The sequence below is a fragment of the Mya arenaria genome, chromosome 3, assembly GCF_026914265.1.
Source record: "Mya arenaria isolate MELC-2E11 chromosome 3, ASM2691426v1".
NCBI lineage: Eukaryota > Metazoa > Mollusca > Bivalvia > Myida > Myidae > Mya > Mya arenaria.
The window spans coordinates 25,353,854-25,368,348 of record NC_069124.1 but is presented as its reverse complement, the minus strand read 5'-3'; the positions used below and the strand labels follow the sequence as shown (position 1 = coordinate 25,368,348).

The 14,495-nt window shown below is 35.2% G+C and overlaps 1 protein-coding gene across 2 annotated transcripts in view; it reads left to right on the top strand.

Annotated features, from left to right (window-relative positions):
* The window catches only part of LOC128226537 (THO complex subunit 2-like), a 43,967-nt gene that overhangs the window by 23,933 nt on the left and 5,539 nt on the right, over nt 1-14,495 (top strand). Inside the window, exons 26-37 of one of the 2 annotated variants that reach the window (XM_052936463.1) lie at nt 95-223; nt 520-717; nt 1,093-1,208; nt 1,681-1,753; nt 2,034-2,136; nt 3,240-3,405; nt 3,896-4,326; nt 4,933-5,118; nt 5,717-5,760; nt 11,805-11,843; nt 12,734-12,778; nt 14,337-14,402. In XM_052936463.1, the coding sequence (XP_052792423.1) occupies nt 95-223; nt 520-717; nt 1,093-1,208; nt 1,681-1,753; nt 2,034-2,136; nt 3,240-3,405; nt 3,896-4,326; nt 4,933-5,118; nt 5,717-5,760; nt 11,805-11,843; nt 12,734-12,778; nt 14,337-14,402 (1,596 nt within the window). The remainder of the gene's footprint in view (nt 1-94; nt 224-519; nt 718-1,092; nt 1,209-1,680; nt 1,754-2,033; nt 2,137-3,239; nt 3,406-3,895; nt 4,327-4,932; nt 5,119-5,716; nt 5,761-11,804; nt 11,844-12,733; nt 12,779-14,336; nt 14,403-14,495) is intronic. The other variant, XM_052936465.1, reaches the window with a different exon arrangement.

Genomic DNA, 14,495 nt, shown 5'->3' with positions numbered 1-14,495 from the left:
TTATAAAAAAATGTGTGTATGATGTGACAAATGTTTGTATGGTTACTACATGTATAACCATAACCGTGTGTTACTAGTGTCAATTGCGTTTCAGATATTCTGTGATATCACATACACCGTATCCTCATGCACGGAGAACGAGGCTCAGCGCTATGGCCGCTTCCTATGCGCCGCCCTCGACACTGTTATGAGGTGGCACAGCAGTAAGGAGTTCTATGAAAAGGTGGGTGTAACAAAAACAAAATGAAATTGCCCTAAATTTTGAATTTATCATGCCTTTGTTTTCAACTTGAAAGTTCTGATCTATGCAGTGAAGAAATCATCACTGATGTATGATCATAAGATTGACTTAAGTTACATACATATATTGAATAGATCCACCCTGACACATATGTCTATCTGTATCAAGAAAACAGACTTGATCGTAATTTATATCAACTTATGCATTTAGCCATTTTCAAGAGCTAAAATATTTTTTGTGCATATGGAAGAAATATTGCATTCTACATATATTTTCAGGAATGCGGTGCCTATCCCGGCTTTGTGACAGTTTTCCGCAAGGGAGAGAACTCCAACCAGAAAGCGGACCAGCTCGATTACGAGAATTATCGGCACGTTTGTCACAAGTGGCACTTCCGTATCACCAAGGCAATGGTGACGTGTATCGAGTCAAGCAACTACATACAGATCAGAAATGCGCTTATTGTTCTTACAAAGGTGAGAACATGAACATTCCTTAGCACGTTAGCACTGTTAGTGTATCTGTGTATGTTCTTTCCTTTTTTACCTGTTAAATAAAACGAACTTGAAAATTCAGAAAAGAAGTAGATGTAAATCATGTCTTAAGGGATGAAAAAAGTCATATCTCAAGGAGATGTATGTACTTAACCTTACAATCATTTACTTTCAGACAGTTTGTGTTTGCCTCAAAGAATGAATTACAAAATTTACATGTCACGGAACTTTAGGCATATTCTTCTCTTGTAGATTCTGCTGCACTTCCCTCGTAGCATCCAGTTTGGCTCACCCCTGGAATGCAGGATTGACAGACAATAAAAATTATCAGGAATTAATGTCAATATTCTTTTGTAGATCTTGCCCCATTACCCTCGTATTGTCCAGTTTGGTTCCCCGCTAGAGAGAAGGGTGGACAGACTGAAACAGGAAGAGAAGGAGAAGAGACCCGACTTGTTTGCCCTTGCCATGGGGTAAGAAATTGTCTTAAAGGTGTTAAGAATTAAATTTAGATATCTATTTTGCTCCGTTTCTAAGACACCATTAGCTTGAATATTCTTATATGATTTAAATTGAGACCTGATTTAGGTATTTATAATAAAACATGAGGTTTTCGAAATGATAATATGTTCACATATAATTTGGTAAGATTTACTGAAAAACTTCAAAAAAACGTCTTTTCAAATCCTTTTTATGCATGTAATAAATAGTTTAAAAAATTATAGTTTGCAATTGATTACACCTCATAAACATAAAAATAAACTTTTCGCTCGTTGCTACGCCACTCTTACAAAACTTTCTTAGCCAAAAAGCTTGATTGCAGTACTTTTTTCTCCATATTACTCATGAACGCTTTTCAAATGGTAATAAAATAATAAGGAATCACCAGGCACCTGTACATCTCATACCATAAGAACCCTTAATTATTCTATTGGTTTAAATCAGGTACTCCGGTCAGTTGAAGAGCAAGAAACAATTTTGGGTTCCTGAGACGGACTTCCATGTACGAGACAAGGAGGTAAGCAAGTTGTAGTTATGTTAAGCTCACCTGTTCTTAGGGAGAAAGTCTTACGTATTGTCATAGCCTTGTCATCGTGAAAATGATTCATTTTCCAATATCTACCAAAGTGTTTCGAAAAAAAAAGGGTTGTCTTGAGAAAGGATAATACTAGTGGTCAATACCATGAAACCAGTAATGATACTGGCCTTAAACTCATTGAATATATGATATTTATAATACAGGAATGTGTTCATTTATTGAATCTAGCCTATCCACTGAATTTCCTTTCCCATTACAGAAGAAGGCAGCAGCTGCAGCAGCCGCGGCCAGCGCCCCTGTGTCAGGAAGTTCAGCTGATGCAGCAAAGGACAAACAGATCAGGCCAGCAGGCAGTGGTGAAAGTAAGCATTTCATGGTTTTAATATATTTTTTTATAGTTTAAAGTGACACTCTTATTCAAAATCAGTACATAAACATGTATAACAAACATCAATTTTGACTGATAAACCTTTATCTACTTACTAAATAATGCACTTATGGAAAATATTAATTACTGATAACAAGATCGTAACAGAGTATTTAATAGAAGAAAGTGCAAAAATATTAAATGATTGGTGAATGCTAAAAGATTTACTGAGGTCTACTATAGTCTCATAAGGTTGAAATAGCGTGTTTTATGCTCATTTCATTCAAATTAAACTCGGAATCCTTCATAAGAACCATTGTTTTCGACATTTATTCATCCTTTTTTGAACATTAAAACAATATTATTAATTGTGGTAAATCTTATCTGGGAGTAAGAGTGCATCTTTAAAGCTGCACTCTCACATATTGAGCACGATGAAAAACTTTCTTATTTTTTTTGTCTATGAATTAACAATTTGTGCAAATGTCTGGAAATCAGTGGTAAAAGACTTATGACAAAAGATCAGATCATAGATTTTCATATTTGTGTTCGAAAAGTTTTATGACTAATAAGCATTATTAACGCATAAAGAAAAAAGGAAACGTTTGGCAGTTTTTCAAACAATTAAGATCTGTTCTATAGAAAAAACTATCAATCTGTGAGAGTACAGCTTTAACAATGACATATATGTATACAGTTGTGTGGCCCCATTGTCCATCGACTTTGTTGTCATTGTTGGTCTGTGAAAATTTGAACCATGGTATGATTAAAAAACATTGAGGTTATTCAAATGAAACTTATTTAACACACAGTCAAACCCAGTTGGCTCTATTTCCTTGTTGGCTCAAACTGGATGTAAAGGACTGATTTCTTTATACTGAATGTAAGCATTCCTGCTTCTAGCATATGGGTTGGACTGTATTACCAAAGACAATATGCACATATGTAGCAAAGCATTTAACTTGGGGTTTAATGGCTGTTTGGCCACTTTTAACATTAGAAGATGACACAATCAGACGAGCATTTGCTTCCGCTTGCTGTGTTCTTGTTCTTTGAAACTCTTTTGCATCATTTCTACAAGCCCATATTTACCTCCAGGGAGCAGCGCTTCAAAAGAAAAGGAGCCTAAAAAAACAAAAACAGACAAAGCAGAGAAGACTCTGGAAAAAGCTCGCTCTGAGGAGAAAGGGCGTGACTCACCTGTTGATGCAAAGAAGTCCAACAGCAGCACAGCTACAGAGAAGAAGGAAGTCACACTTGCAAGGTATTATTCATGAGGGAGTGATAATTTTTCATGCACAAATTTTGATACTGTACGAGCATTTTTGTGAATGTATGGTTCTGTATTACTTTGAAAAGTGTTAGGATTTAAAGGAACTTGAGCATTATAAATGGAATAACATATTGTAGACATAGAAAAAAATCAATGTTTGCATATAAGCTGAAAATTAAGCCCTAAGAAATAAATATTTCAACCTGTATAAATACATGTTGGTGTGTATGTTTAATTTGTAAAAGAGAATAATATATCGTCAGATTTTTTGTTATTTTGACTCATTTATGAGTTGAATGTGAACTTTTAGTAGTGGATGTATCCTATGATATAGATCAACACCTGTGCTACTGGACCACTCCCATCCATTGCCAATGTTTATATCAGCTTACTGTCAGGTGGTTAGTATGAATGTTAAATGCCAATTAACATTGTATGTATGATCTCGAATGATGTTATGAATCATATTTACATTTTCCAGTTCAAAAGCAAGTGGTTCAAAGGACAAAAAGGAGAAAGAAAAATCTGAAAAGTTGGCTGAACCGGACAAGGCTAGATCTGAAGATAAGATGGACAAATCCAAGGATGACAAAGCTACAAGGAAGGATGAAAAGGGGATTAAAGCTAAAGAAGAGAAGATAGATACTCACAAAGTAAAGATCAAACGTGAAGACAAGTCAGATATCGTAACGCCCTTGAAGTTGAAGGTGAAGCAAGAAAAAGTTGAGCCTCCAGAAGAGAGTGAAAATCTTCGGTCTGATAGGAAAGAGAAGGGAAAAGAGAAGAAGGGAGAAAAGGAAAGGCTGAAAGTCAAGGTCGAGAAAGATGGGGATGAGCCAAAAGGGAAAGATGTGAGAGACAAGGAGGAGAAGCTGCGAGCCAAGCTGGAGCGGATGAAGGAAGAGACGAAAGGTATGGTTGGTCTTATTGCACAGGATGATGATATGAAATGTAAAAGTAAATCAAAATTGCAGCTTAAATACTGGCCAACAGGTAGGGTAGAACACTTGTATCCAGGAAAGCCTCCAGTTGCAGTATATGGCTCTAAGCTTAAAATGTCAAAAACTCTTGAACAGGTATTTTTTATGCTATAAGGAGCCCCTAACTTACTTGTGTGATTCAGCCAACATGTTTTACTATATGCTTATCTTGGCTAACAACATGGAAAATTGATGTATGCACTTGCTTTGTTCCCATTTTGGTGATTTTAAAACATTTCAACAAAAATGATTTATAGAAGACTTAGAAAAAGTATGCACTATTATGTACAAACTGGTCCATTAACATTTCATCCTGAAACAGCATGTTACAGCCATTATATATACAAACAAAATCTTTGTTGTGCCTTGAGAAATAGATTAGAAACATTACAATCTTGTGTGGAAATCTGGTTATAATAAAAATGTGGTGTAATACTGACAGTATTATTAAAATGGCCATAAGTTATGACAAAGAGTATTTACTGCCCATGTTTGACAGTTATGATAAAGAGAATATACATGCTGTTGTTTTTCACAGACCGCCATGAGAAGGAAGGGAGGAAGGAGAAACACGATCGGAAACTTAAGCGCAGTTACAGCCCAGAGGAGGCAGCGAAGGAGGTGATGTATCGGGACCATCGCGACGCAGAAGCAGCTTCCAACAGCAGTCACGGCTCCCACAGACAAACGCCAGAGGCCTCTCCACGCAGAGCTGAGGAGAGAGGTGGGTGGAGGAGGGGTTTTATAATACGTATATTTATTAAATATGGGGTTTTTTTTGGCCAAAAAAGTTGAGATGGTGCTATGGTACCATGTTGGATTAAAAAAACTTGACCTTTAACTTTAACTTTGGTCATAACTCAAAAACAGCTAAATTTATTAGCATCAAACTTAATGCCTGTGTTCCCTATGACATATGCACATGTTGAGCAAGTTTCATTAATCCGGTGAATAGATTTATTGAGTTGAGTTTGACTGTTCTTTTGCAGTGCTCTTGTATTGTGGACACATTAACATGTACGATTTGGGAAATAAAGTAGACTTTTTCGTACATTCCATAATTATAGTGTGTGTGTGTTTTAAGCTTTTGCTAAAAGTTACTTTCCTCAGATTTTTTTTTACTTTATACCACTGTATATTACAAAAAAACTTCAATTAATATCACACCATATTTGTACTTGCACTTTAGTATCTGCTTAATAGAGTTTAAATTAAAAATAAAAATGGGTCAGAATTAGAGATACTTGTAAACATCAATTGCTACTTTAAGATTCTAACCAGTTGTATATATCTGTAATAAATTTACCCTGTTCTACTTTCAGATACAAAACGTAGGAAAACAGAGGCCATTGCGTCCACTTCCAAGGTTAGTATAGGTGACGAGTATTCACCCTTGATGGAGGTTACAACCAACCTGCCTTTGTCGTCCTCAGATGGGGTCAAAGTCGTTACCATGGAAATGATGAAAGCACCTGCAGCTACTTGAAAGCAACTGTGTCTGTTAGGGCCTTTTGGACTATTTACCAGTAATCATAAAAGTTACTCATGTAAGAAAGCTAGTTTTTGCCAAGATATAAGACTAATAATAGGCCATGAACTTTTGGTGTTGAAAATTTGAGATATTGGTGCATTCTAGGGAATAAGCTTGCATTGATAGGTGATGGACGGTTGAAAGTTTAAGAAGTTATGGATTGACAAAAAAGGAAAAAGTTTTGAAATGGGCAAAATGATATCAGCGAAACAGTTGGTGGAGGGAGTCTTATTTAACTATCGCACATGCACAGTTGGTAAAAGGTCTATTTATTGCACGCACATGATAAATTACATGGACGTTGCTTGCTATGAGTGTGAAGATTACAAATAAGGAAAGAATAAATCTGATCTATGTCTGTTTGTCGATGAAATAGAAAGGAACGGAACGGTTTACCTGTCAGAGCCAATACTAAATGGAAAGTAAATGCACAAGAGGATTTAACACAACAATGCAACGAATATATGAAAAGCAAAGAGACATTATCAAAAAGACAGCGAGATAAATGAAAATTGGAATTGAAAACAATGAATTTTTGATTTACTACATGAATGCAGCAAATAATGCTCTCCATCCATTTGAAAGAAAGCTCTGGAGGAAAAATGCTGAACTGCCATGGATTTAAGATAGACTTGGAAGGAACCAGCCAGTATTTATAATGCAACTATTAAATAAAATCAATGACATGACCACTTCCTATATAGCATTTTATCTTCAGAAGAAAGGAAAGTCACATTTTTGAATTATGCAGAAAGTTTTTCCTTCAAAGTAATTAGAAGTCTCACTTGAACTCGTATGCAGACAGTCACTCTCTGAAGGAGGAAGAAGCTCAGTCCTTTAATTATGAAAGTCACCTTTCAAATTACAAAGATAGCTTCTCATAGGAACTTATAGAAAGACACTCCTTGAACTATGAAGAAAGTCACTTCTTGGACGATGAAGAATGTCACTCCTTGACTAATGAAGCTCACTGATTGACTGTATGCAGAAATTTACTCCATGAACTTAGAAGAAAGACACTCCTTAATCTAAGAAGAAAGACACTCCATGAACTAAGAAGAAAGTCACTCCTTTGAACTTGTATGCAGAAATTCAATCCTTGAGCTAAGAAGAAAGTCACTCCTTGAACTAAGAAGAAAGTCACTCCTTTGAACTTGTATGCAGAAATTCACTCGGTGAGCTAAGAAGAAAGTCACTCCTTGAACAAAGAAGAAAGCCACTCCTTTGAACTTGTATGCAGAAATTCACTCCTTGAACTATGAAGAAGGTCATTCCTCGAACAAAGAAGAAAGCCACTCCTTTGAACTTGTATGCAGAAATTCACTCCTTGAACTAAGAAGAAGGTCATTCCTCGAACAAAGAAGAAAGTCACTCCTTGAACTAAGAAGAAAGTGAGAAAACACACTCCTTGATATATTTAAAGTCACTTCTTTGAACTTATATGCAGAAGGTCTCTCTTTGAACTATGAAGAAAGTCACTTCTTGGGAACTTATTTGAAGAAAGTCACCATTTGGAAGTTATGCAGAAATTCCCACTGGACCTATTAGAAAAACAACACTCATTGGATATTGTATTCAGAAAAGCACTCCTGTAACTTTAAACTCACCTTCGAACTGGTTTGCAGGATCTCACGCTAACTATGAAGATACTTCTTAAAATATCAAGAAAGTCACTCCTTGAAGGATAATGGTCAGTCCTCGAATGATGAAGAAGGTCACTCCTGAAATGATGAGGAAGGCCATTCCTCAAATGATGAAGAAGATCACTCCTCAAATGATGAAGAAGGTCTCTCCTCAAATAAATGATGAAGGTCACTCCTCAAATAAATGATGAATAAGGTCACTTCTCAAATGATGAAGAATGTCACTCCTCAAATGATGAATAAGGTCACTCCTCAAATGATGAAGAAAGTCACTCCTCAAATGATGAAGAAAGTCACTCCTGGAAGTATGAAGAAGGGCACTCATCGAATGATGATAGTCACAACGCGAATTATGAAGAAGGGCACTCTTCGAATGATGAAGAAAGTCACTCCTTGAATGATGAATAAGGTAACTCCTCGAATGATGAAGAAGGTTACTCCACCAATGATGAAGAAAGTTACTCCTCAAATTATGAAGAAGGGCATTCCTTGAATGATGAAGAAGGTCACTCCTTGAATAATGAAGGTCACTCCTAAATAATGAATAAGGTCACTCCTAAATGATGAATAAGGTCACTCCTTGAATGATGAAGAAAGTCACTCCTTGGAACTTGTATGCAGAAAGTAAGTCATTGAACTGTGGAGAAAGTCAACTACCCCTAGGGACTAGCATGTTGAAAGTCACTCCTTGATACACATTTAAAGAAAAGCCACTTGGAAACCTGATCATAGAAAGTCTCTCTATAAAACCTCTTTTGCTTTAAAAGAAATTACCTATAGAACTATGAAGAAAGTCACTCCTTGATCCTAGTAAGCAGAAAGTCACTCCTTGAAACACATTTGAAGAAAGTCACTCCTTGATACACATGAAGAGAGTTGCTCATATAAACCTGCTTGCAGAATGTCCCTCCTGAAAACTATGTCAAAGAAAGTCACTTCTTGAAATTTGTGTCCAAAACTTCTCTCCATTAAGCTAACATAAGGAAAGTCCCTCTTTGTATGCAGCATGCTACTCAATAAAACTGTTAGCCTAAAGGCATTTGTTGAAACTTGTTTGCCTGAAGTTAATCATTTGATTATAAAGAAAGTCACTCTTTTGAACTTGTATGCAGAAAATCACCCCTTGGATCTCCTACAAAGAAAGTCACTTTTTTGGATCTTGTATGCAGGATGTCACCTCATGGATCTCCTACAAAGAAAGTCACTCTTTTGGAACTTGTATGCAGGATGTCACCTCATGGATCTCCTACAAAGAAAGTCACTCTTTTGGAACTTGTATGCAGGAAGTCACCCCATGGATGTCCTACAAAAAGTCACTCTTTTGGAACTTGTATGCAGGAAGTCAACCCATGGATCTCCTACAAAGAAAGTCACTCTTTTGGAACTTGTATGCAGAAAATCACCACTTTGATTTCCTACAAAGAAAGTCACTCTTTTGGAACTTGTATGCAGGAAGTCAACCCATGGATCTCCTACAAAGAAAGTCACTTTTTTGGAACTTGTATGCAGAAAATCACCACTTTGATTTCCTACAAAGAAAGTCACTCTTTTGGAACTTGTATGCAGAAAATCACCACTTTGATTTCCTACAAAGAAAGTCACTCTTTTGGAACTTGTATGCAGAAAATCACCACTTTGATTTCCTACATAGAAAGTCACTCTTTTGGAACTTGTATGCAGAAAATCACCCCTTGGATCACTGACAAAGAAAGTCACTCTTTGGAATTTGTATGCAGATAGACACTCACTTAATAATTTGTATGGAGAAAGTCACTCCTTGGAATTATTGCAAAGAAAGTCACTCATTGAAACTTGTATTCAGAAATTCAATCCTTGAAACTCTTGCTGATAAGTCACTTTTTAGAACTCGTATGCAGAAACCACCAATTGCAACTCTGGCAAAAGTCACTCTTCGGAATTTGTATGCAAAAAGTCACTCCTTGGAACTGTCGCAAAGAAAGTCACTCTGGAATTTATTTGCGGAAAGTCACTCCTTGGAATAATTAAATGGCAGTAAAATGAAAGTTGCCCTTTCTTACCCACACATGGAAGGGACTCCTTTGAAATTCTTAAGTCACTCCTTAATACACATGAAGGAAGTTTCTCTAAATCACTAAATAGAATGTCAACATAGAATGAACCAAGAGTCAGAAAGTCCAAAAGTCATTTATAGAATTATAAGGCCAGTACAAGTGTCTCATAAAGCCATAATACTTTCAAATAAATTTGATAAAAATGCAATAATTTAGAGATAAAAATGCAATAATTTAGAGATAATATTTCTTAATGTCTTGCAAATGAATGTGTTTAAAGGGCTTTCAATAGTTCACATGGTGCTTTCATAGGGAAATTTACATGTAAATAAATATGCTGCAAGATTTAGTATTTCTCAGGAATTGTTAAACGTGGAATAAGTAATTTATGTAATATTGCATTACCCTGTTTTTCTATCGTATATTAACTGGAAGTATATCATTTTTGTTGAATTATCATATTTTGTTATAATGTATACATGTATGTATTTGCATGTTTTCTTTTAACACATTAGCCAAGAAATCATTTTGGAAGTTTTTGCACTAATATTTTCATTGATATACTTTATTTGAAGGTACTTTATTTACATACCAGTCAGGTTTTCATAGCAAGTATTAGCTAAACTTCTGTGGTTGAACATTTATGACTATTACTATTTTAATATGTATTAAGAATACATGAATCTCTCGTGACTCGATTTCTTAAATGCTTTTTAAAGACCATCAGGATGCAATGGAGCATCTTCAGTGATTTCAATATCTTGTTGATAGATAAAATGGAACAAAAAACACATTGTTACTCACCAATTGTATCTTGTCCATTTTTCGAACTGTTATAGTCCTGAGTAATGTCCTTGCCTTTGTGTTGTTGCTCTTGACATTATGCAAAAGCTGTAACCTTGGCGATATTACAAAATATATCGAGATATCACCATGAAACTTTGCACACAAGTTCCCAGTGACAACAAACTTATTTGTATCAAGGCCCATATCTCTGGCTTTATAAACAGTTGTGCCCCTTAACTGACTAGGAATTATAGTCGTAAATTTTGTCTTTGCATTTGTGGCGTTGACCATGACATTATGCTAAAGCTGTAACCTTGGCAATATTAAAAAAAAAACATCAAGATATTCTAACCAAACTTCGCACAAAAATTCTTTGTGACAAATCTTTTTGGTATTAAGGCCCATTACTATGCCTTTAAAAGTTGTGCTTCTTTATGGACTTAAAAAATACAGAAGAGTATTGACATCCATTTGTGGTGCTCTTATTATGTTTTGTCTTCTATCTATCATATAATTGATGTTGAGATTGTTGTTATAATATTTGTCTGTATTCTTGTTTATATCACTAGTCTTTTACGAAGCATACTCTTTATATTCAAACTTCTTCAGTTAAGGTGTGAGTGAGCATAGATTTTTCCCATATTATTACTGAAATTTCAAATAAACAATGACTGAAAACTGTTAAGATTGTTTTATTTTTTTTACCTGTTTTTATTGTGTTGATGTATAAAGTCAATACATTTTATATTTGAGGTTGTGTGAATTGTTTTTAGTGTATGTACCTGTTGAATTATTTGCTAAAACACTAAAACCTTAATTCTACAGATCTGCCTAAATATTTAAGTTGTCGTGTGAATTGTTTTTATGTTCTATAAAAAAATTTCAAGACTGTTTTTTAATGCTTTAATGACACGACTGTTTTTTAAATGCTATTATGACATTTTATACAGAATGTGTTCAAAAATTGATAAATGATCTCATTTGTTATCATAGTTAAACTTGTGTCTTAATATTTTTATCCAAATCTATGTGCAATGTTTTTCTATTGTTATGGGTTTTTTTTAAGACCTATCTTGCCTGTAATATATTACTATGCCATATTTTGCAATGTGTATGCAAGGGTTAGATTTCAGGATTTTCAGCTCATATAGACACCAGAATTCCATAGAACAACATCTAGCCCAGTGCTGCCTCAAATGCAATACTCTATATAGTGGGCAACTACATATTAATTCAGTCTGATGGATCAGGGTTGAAATATCGATGTTCATCATTCAACGCCATTGTCAACGAGCTGAGAACAGCGGGCAGTTTGCTGGTGCTTGCGTGTGCGGTGCTGTCTGTGTTCAACACAGGACTGTGCTTGAACGCTGTGTTTGTGTTAATGGAAGAATATTGCCATGTTTTGTCATTCTAGGAGGATTTGGGATCTTCGTCTAAATCCCGCCACAGACACGTAAGTTAAAAATCCAGTAGAAAAGTCATCATTAGGCAAGAATTAATAAAACAAATAAAATTGGCGTTTCTCGACCAACTAACACAAACACCTTCCATGGGAATACTTTTTATAGTCTCTTGTGGTCATAATTTATTTGTTTGTTTTCATTGCTGAATTAAAAAAAAAAAAAATCATACAAAAAAAACCAACCTACCGATACCGTCAAATGTGTGAAGGGACATGCCAAACAAATTATTTATATGTTGTGACCTGGTGACAATAGCACAATAACTCTGATCATTTTGGAATAAAAAAGAAATTTTATCCCCAAAAAAGAAATTTGAATTCCACCAATTGCCAGGATTCGTTTCAAAAAGTAGACATGAGGGATATTTTGAATGTTTGTTATCGGGATTTTATGAGGACAATCATTTCGTATTATGATCAAGTACATACAGGGATTGCATTACTTATATCTTGGTATTAGATGAAACTTTTACACATGTTCGTATTAATAATGTTAATACATATAAAGTTATATTGTCTCCATTTATTGGGTTGTCTGTTCTTTTTTTTGAAGAAAAATAAAGGTCAAGGTAATGGCCTTGGCCTAGTTGTCATGGTCATCGGCTTGCAAAAACCTTGACCTTGGCCATAACTTATAAAGCGTTTTAAGATATTCAAATGAAACTTGGAACACATGTTGCTAGTGACAATATGCACATGTATAAATGGACACGTTTGTCTTCAACAATGTTTGAATTATGCACCCTTTTACTGACAAAAACCAAACAAACAAGCATTGGCATCCGCTCCACAGAGAATGCAGAAAAAAATTGGCAATAAAATACTGTTAATTCTCATGTTCTTGGTTGAATATTGACACAATTTTCTTTATCGTCCAACAGAGCGTCTCACCGGACAAGGAACGGGAACGCAAGGAGAAGAAGAGGGTAGGTAGAGAGTCATGACCATTGTTTGTGCATTGTCGGGTTGAATTGTGGGATGCATGTGGATGGGATAAGATTGCACGTTACTTTGGTAGAAAAATCATCATGCACTGTATCATTATAAGGCCAGATAAGAGATGGGATGGGTGGGCTGGTTTTATATTTAAAGTACGTAAAATATTTTTTAGTTTCAGCACATCTTTCTAGTTTAGACCACCTCTTGATCAACAAATTTTCTCTGGTCTTATAGTTTATAGATCTATTCTCTTCAATGACCATAAGCATATCTTGTCTGTTATTAGAAGAAAAAGGTGGAAGTATTGTGATTGCTTTTGTGTTGTAAGAAAAAGTCGTTGTCTATTTCTATTAGTTTTTTATGATAATGAAATGAAACTTGGTACAGATGTTGCCAGTATACAGTATGAATATCTATATCAAGGCTCATCGCTATGGCTTTAATAGTTGTTGAATTATGCGTCTTTCCTGACTGAAAAACAGAAACAGACTCAGCCTGGTTTTTATCATTACTTCTGCTTTTTGCGCTGATCTTCATCCAAAACATTCATTTTCATATCGCAGTAACTATTTTAAGTCTATATTGAATCATTTGAAGCATGACCAATTAAGAAAAACAAAGAAATAAGCATAGTATCGAAATTGTATTTGAATGTGGTTTTGGTACTAATGCACAAAGATTGAGATATTTGATTGTCGTTTATGAAGACCCCTCTAGCCTAGTTTTCAACCCCGAGCATGTGTGGTCGGGGTCAGTATTCTATATAGTTTTTTCATAATTTTTAGTCTCTTAGACAAGCTTCCAAGTGATTCCATAAGTTTAATTCAAATACTGATACGATGCTAAGTCTTACGATAACTGCCCTCATGATAATCTAACACAGTGTGTGTATACCACGTTATAAATTACGTCACAAATGCTAGGTTGGAAGGTAATATTTTTCTTTGAATTAAGACTTTAAACAAAGATAACTATTATTTTCTTCGCCATTTTAAATGAAACAAATGGCAGTATAGGCTGCTTTAAAAGCCCCATCTTCATCATTTACCGTAGTTTGATAAGGTGATTAGTTTTTCAAACACTTTGATAGACCTGTTTCAAAAATAACATTTTGACAACACTATATCAGGCAGTGGTTTAGTGAAGAGGTTTTTTAAGAACTTAACTCTAGATCAAACACTGGTAAGAGACCGAAGGGGTGTGTACTCTAAGTGGCGTAGACTGCACTAGGTGTCATTTAAAATAGCGAAGAAACAGTAAAGTAAACTTTGTTTAAAGTCTTCATTTGAAGCAAAATATTGCCTTCCAGCGCAGCATGTATGACACAGTTTATCACATGGTATACACACACTGTAACAGGAGTACTTTGTTATCAGAAGAATACATTTAATCTAAGTGAATTAATATCAGGGTGGGTTGGGGTCATAGATTTACATTCCATTGAGAACACTGTAATCATTATCGTTAGGTTAAGTTTGTTTATTGAATGTGGCCCCTGACTCCCCACTTAACCTCACTAAAACCTTGTGACTTTCATGTTAACAGCTGCGGAAAGAAGCTAAAGCCCTCAGTGATGCTGACACCTCGTATGCCAATAGTTTGGACGAGGAGGTAACCAGCTATTGTCTTCTTCAATCTTTTTCACTGCGTACTGTAAATTTATTTCATTCTGCAGGGTTGTTTTTTCACACATTCCTGTTTTTG